This window comes from Mastomys coucha, unplaced genomic scaffold (genome assembly GCF_008632895.1).
Source record: "Mastomys coucha isolate ucsf_1 unplaced genomic scaffold, UCSF_Mcou_1 pScaffold12, whole genome shotgun sequence".
Classification (NCBI taxonomy): Eukaryota; Metazoa; Chordata; class Mammalia; order Rodentia; family Muridae; genus Mastomys; species Mastomys coucha.
Window position 1 is genome coordinate 32,717,858 of NW_022196894.1, and position 6,115 is coordinate 32,723,972.

At 42.9% G+C, this 6,115-nt stretch overlaps 1 protein-coding gene across 1 annotated transcript in view; it reads left to right on the forward strand.

Moving 5' to 3' along the window:
* The first annotated feature begins 404 nt into the window (after nt 1–404).
* Nucleotides 405–6,115, forward strand: part of Hacd2 (3-hydroxyacyl-CoA dehydratase 2) — a 91,045-nt gene continuing 85,334 nt past the window's right edge. Inside the window, exons 1-2 of the mRNA XM_031363769.1 lie at nt 405–632; nt 3,988–4,105. Coding sequence (XP_031219629.1) covers nt 478–632; nt 3,988–4,105 — 273 coding nt within the window. The 5' untranslated portion in view covers nt 405–477. The remainder of the gene's footprint in view (nt 633–3,987; nt 4,106–6,115) is intronic.

Below are 6,115 nucleotides of genomic sequence, written 5' to 3' on the forward strand. Positions count from 1 at the left end.
GACACCAATCTTAATTGATGTCTATCACCCTAGCTACTTGGGCAACTGTGTACAGGGATAAAGATGTAGTACCTGGGAGAGGCTAAGGTTACCAAGGACTAGGCCATGTCATTTGGATCCAGCAGGAAGAGATGGTTATAAGATAGCAAATTACCAGAGACAAATCATCCACAAGAACAGGCCTGGCAAGTGAAGCCCAGGTTCACATTAACCTAATCAAACATGGCGCTGGACGCCACACGGATGGCGCGCCGGAAGTCGGGAGGAAATTACCCCTATCCAAGATGGCGGCGGCTACCGAGACGAGGCGCCGGGAGCGTCTTTGCCCTCACCCAAGATGGCGGCCCCCGTGGGCGCTGTCCCGGCTCCGCCCCTTGCTGCGGCCCCGCCTCTCCTCGTCCCTTCCTCCGCCCCCTCGCTGTACCCAGTCGAATCTTGAGGTGCACGCGCGAGGAGAGCGGGCTGCGGGCGCTTGACATGGCGGCAGCGGCGGCGACTGCAGCGACCAAGGGGAATGGGGGCGGTAGTGGCCGAGCCGGGACTGGGGACAACAGCGGCACGCGGAAGAAGAAGGGCCCCGGGCCTGTGGCCACGGCGTACCTGGTCATCTACAATGTGGTGATGACGGCGGGGTGAGGCTGGAGCTCCCCCCGGGAGGCGGGGAGCGAGCCGTGCGGCCGGCGGGGGCGCCCTGCAGCCCTCGCGCCGGGTGTGGGGACCCGCAGCCGGGGCGGCCGCGGGGCGAGCGCGGGGCAGGCTGGCCGCAGAGCTGGCCGGCCAGGGCCTCGGCGGGGCAAGCGGGCGAGCGGGCGGGCCACAGGTGCGGTGCGGCGCGGCGCGGCGCGGTGCTGCGCGGAGGCCAGCCCCGGGTGGCGGGTCCGGACTGCTCTGGCCGGGCGAGGAAGCCGGAGTGGCTGCGGAGACCAATCATTCAGGCGGTCGTTTTCAAAACCCCGGCGGGAGCGTCCGTCCGGGAGGCGGTGGGAACGCGATGGAAGTTTTCGACCAGCCACACGAGTCTCGGAGCGGTCCGAGACCCGGGCGTAGACTTTGGAGGGGGATTCGGTAGACTTTCTTGGGGCAAGTTGAGGTAGGGAGAGAATCGACTCCAGGAACGGTGTCTACCCCATGTCGAGTCCGTCTCTGCATAGCAGGGTTTTTAGTTCCAGTTCTCACACAACTTGCCCTGTGACTTTGAGGAAACCTGCTTCTTTCTCTGGGCCTCTAGTGGTTTTTTTTTTTTTTTTTCCTTCCCCAGTAGGTAGAGTTGGGTTAGGCGAATCCAGTTTTGCAACCCAGTAGTTTTGGTGAGGTGAATCACAATGTAATTTCTTAGGAAATTTCTAAGTCGTAAAACTTTCTTAGGTGCAGTTTCCTTTCCTTTTCCCCCTTCCACTTTTTTTTTCCTGTTTTGTTTTTTTAAGACCAGAACTTATTATGTAGTCCTGGCTGCCTGGAACTTGGGATCCTCCTGCCTCAGTCTTCTGACTGTTGGAATCAGGGGCCTGTGCCACCACTCTTGACTTCCTATCATTCATTCATTTTTTGTTTGTTTACTGGTCCTGGGGATTGAACCTAGGGCCTCACATTTGCATGCACTCTACTACTGAGCTATATCCCTAGTACTGTGGCCATTTTTCCCCCAGCTATCTTTTAAGGTAAAACTTTAAAGTATACAGAAAAAAATTTAAAGAACTATATATTAAAAATCTAATCTTAATTTTTTTTTTTTTGCTCGTATCTTTTTTTTTTTTTTTTTTTTTTTTCTCGTATTTTTTTTTTTTTTTTTTTTGAGACAGGGTTTCTCTGTATAGCCCTGGCTGTCCTGGAACTCACTCTGTAGACCAGGCTGGCCTCGAACTCAGAAATCCACCTGCCTCTGCCTCCCAAGTGCTGGGATTAATGGCGTGCGCCACCACCGCCCGGCTCTTAATGGTTTTTTACAGTAGGAAATACATTGGCAGGGATCAAAACTTTAAAAAAAAAGTGCATACATACAGTGAGACCCTGTTTCAAATTACCTTATTTGAATCAACTAATTTTGTATATTCTTCAGATGCTGGTATTAACACATGCTAATAACACACACACAAACGTTGTAAGCCTAAAGTTATTATGTTGCTTTTTAATGAAGAAATAGGCTGTGAGGGTGGTAGGGAGGTGAAGGGGAGGTGTTGAAACAGGCTTAGGCTGAGCATGGTGATCTCTGAGTTAAAGGCTAGCCTTGTTTCAGGACAGAACAAGTTTCAGGACAGCCAGGGCTTTACAGAGTAATCCAGTCTAAAAAAAAAGAAAGAGACAGAGAGAAAGAAAAGAAGAGAAAAGAAAGAAAGAAACATAGATTGAATAAGATCATACAAGTTCTCAGAATCTCTGGATCTAAACTTAAGTCAATGAAAAACTATTGCAGATACAAGTTGTCTTTCACATAAATGTCCCCAGATTTTTCTTTCTTTTTTCTTTTCTTTTCTTTTGTTTCTTTCTTTTCTTTTCTTTTTTTCTTTTCTTTTCCTTTTTTCTTTTCTTTTCTTTTTTTTTTTTTAGAACATTTAGGAATCTCTGTATCAGCATAAATGTAAGATTCCTGGTCTAGCAAAGGTATGGTAGAAGCATTGTGTTGCAGAGGGATGTCAGAGTCCTCTGATGAGGAAACACCTCCTCTCTTGGGTGACGACGTGTGATAAGGGTGAGGAGTGGGGTCCTACCCCAGGATGAGAAGTTGGGATTTTGAGAGGGAAGTTAGTGTTCTAATCAACTTGAGCATTAATTTATTATAAACTTGATAATAACAAACATTAACTAATAATAAACTTGGGCATTAATTTGCTACTGCCCATGCTGTCCAGTTAAACCAGTAAGGACTTTATTTCTTCTATTGTAAACCCTTATTTAATGTCCCTCTATGATAGTTTATAGACATAGAACATATATACTGTTGCCTAATGTAGCATGTACATTTAGTTAAATCTGCTCTTTCAGAGATGGGCCTTAATGACCAGGTTCCATTGGTTCCTATAGAATTTAACAGGAAACCACAAGGCCTAATATTAATTTTTGAGAAGGAAGGTAGAGCAGAAAGGTTAACGCTCACAACTAGATGTCCCAATGCTTTCTTGTTTTGTGGGTTTCTAATCAATACACCTATTGATCTCTTCTCATTTGGTCTTGAGAAATTTAAAACTATTCCTTTTCAAAAGCAACTTTTATTCATACTTTGAATGTAATTTAAATATGGAAGATCATGATATATGGGCATAGCCCAATGAGGCACTTGTGAAAATATTTTAAAAGATTTTTCCAGTCTAAATATTATTAAAGACCCTTTAACAGTATAAATCAATTAAAATTGAGCCCCTTGTTCCCCTTAGACTTTCTGGGACTTGATTTCACTGCACGAAGACCATAATAGCTTATTCCCTTTATATTTATTTGTTTATTTATTTATTTATTTTTATTCCTTGTTCTCAGCAGACAGGTTTATCAGAGAGCGAGTTCCAGGCAAGTGAGGTGCCACCATGTGATTTTATTTTACAGGATGTTGTAGGTAGTATGTGAATGGCAGTTGATGTGTCCATCATTTTTAGACCACACTTGAAATAATCCATTTGCAAAGAAGGAAGGTTCGTTTTGGTGCAAAGTTTGGAGATTCCGTCCCACAATTGAAGGACCTCCTTACTTTGGGTCAGGGACAAAGCGAGGACAGAACTGTTCACCTCATGACCATGCCACAAAAGAGAGAAGGAAAGAGGACTGGGGTCCCACAGTCTCATTCAGGGCATGTCCCTGATGTCTTAAAGACATCTATCTCACTAGGTCTCAGCTCTTAAAGGTCCACCTCCCAGTAGTCACTCTGGGGACTGTGCCAGCACTTGGTGAATAGGGTCTTTTTTATTTTTTTAAACAAGCTCTGCTATTCCTATGTCTTTATTGTCTTGAGTCTAACATGTTCTTGTTTTCCTCTCCTAATTGTACTTTCTTTTTTACTAGGTGGCTGGTGATAGCAGTTGGGTTGGTGAGAGCATACCTGGCTAAGGGGAGCTACCATAGTCTTTATTATTCAATAGAAAAGCCTTTGAAGTTCTTCCAAACGGGAGCCTTACTGGAGGTATGTTTGAGATTTTTGTCATTAATTTCAAATGTTATGAAGGAGAAAATATGCTATTCCTAAGTATGATAAAATATATTGAAATAGCCATATCCTTGTTGGATTTGCTTTAAATTTGGAAATTTTGTTTTATGAAATTGATGGTCTTTGAAATTTTAAAATAATAAAGTGAAATTCCATTTAATGTATTGCTTAGAATATGTTTTATCTCCAACTTTATAGGGAATCAAATGGTGCAAACTTCTTTTAGGATTTTGAGAAATTCTAGGCGTGCCCTGGTAAAGTGTTGACAGGCTCAGATACTTTCAGGAACATATAACAGGAACAGTGAGCATATTTGGTGGGGATGGTGTGTTGGTGGTAGACAGGAGATGGAGCTGAACCTGCCAGAGGCATCCACATTATCAGAGGCTTTGAAGGGCACTAGGGAGTCATAGTGAGGTTGGTGTTTCTGTGCTTGCCTTGGTCCTCTTTCTGAATCAGTATAGTTTGGGTTTATAAGTATAGTTGGATTTTTGAGTGACATCTGATAGAAATCCAACTCAAACAATTTTAGGAATAAAGGGATCTTTTGGTCTGAAGCTGATAAAGATACAGAACTATGGGCTGGAGAGATGGCCCAGCAGTTAAGAGCCCTCGCTGCTCTTTCCAGAAGACCTGGGTTCGATCCCCCAGCACCCACATGGTGGGGCACAACTGCCAGTAAATCCAGCTCCTGGGGACCTGATGCCCTCTTTTGACCTCCAAGGGTACCTGGCATGCATGTGGAAAAAAACTCATAAAAATAAGTAATAATAATTTATTTTTATTTAATAATTAATTATTAATTATTTAATTTTTGATTATTAAATAAAAATAAAATAATAATTTTATTATTATTTTTTAAAATAATAATTAATTATTAAATAAAAATAAGTAATAATAAAAATAAGTAAAATAATTTTTTAAAAAGATAAAAGGTTAACTTACAAAATGAAAGCAATAGCTCAGCATTGACTTTGTTTTTCTCTGTGACAGTCTTAGGCTCTGCTAGTGTCATAGTCCTCTTACATGATGCGAAGAGTTTCAGTTTCTAGAGCACCTGTGTCAGATACAGCACTAGGAAGGACTCTGGTTGGCCCCTTTATACCAACTTAGACTCTTGCTGTGGTGTTCAGCATGTGATTAGCAGGTGTAGAGCACATGGCCATCTTTCTGGACTATAGATTTTGGTAGTGGAAAGTGGGGCTGAGGACAGTTAGAGACATGCAAAATCAAAAGCTCTGTATTTGTTGTGAAGACATCCTTTGGGTAGTACAGAGAACATGATACTCAGTTTGTACTCAATCTCCAGGGCAAACCCAGCATAGCATTTGTATCTCAAGAGCAATTTAAAACCCGAACTAGGGAACAGTGTTTAAGAAAAAAATAACTTACCTTCATGAAAGTTATTCTCATCCTCACTTTTAAAAGCAGAAAGTAGAAAGTAAGCTTTCTATTCTTGTGCCTTGTGCCTGTTGGGGTGCAGCCTGTCAGAGTGACTTGGGCATCCCCTTGAGCACTCACTCCCACCTAGCTGGGCTGCGGTTACTAGCTTAGATTGGTCTTTTATCCCTGGTCCACTGTTTTGATTTGGAAAAGAATTAGGCTACAGTCAGTTTCTAGTTTCTTCCTGCTCAAACAGTGTGAGCCCAAGAAAACAGCAGATTATGGTGTGCATCATCTTCAAGCTTAGAGCCTTGGGGTTCGTGAAAGGGGGAGAAATAAACAGTAGCACTCTGTCACCTAGTCACACACTGTTCCCTCAGCTGCAGAGAGGCACTCCTGAGATCAGGGCCATCAGAAACACACAGACAAGGGAGTGCTCACAGTTGGAGTACTTCAATGACTTATGAGGGGATTTCCTTGAAGATTTTATAATATAAAAATACAAGTTTTAAAATTTAAGTATGTCTTAGAGAAAGTAAATAAATGAAACAGTGCAATACAAATTCACTCCAGAGCCTGGTTTTTTTTTTTTTTTTTTTTTTT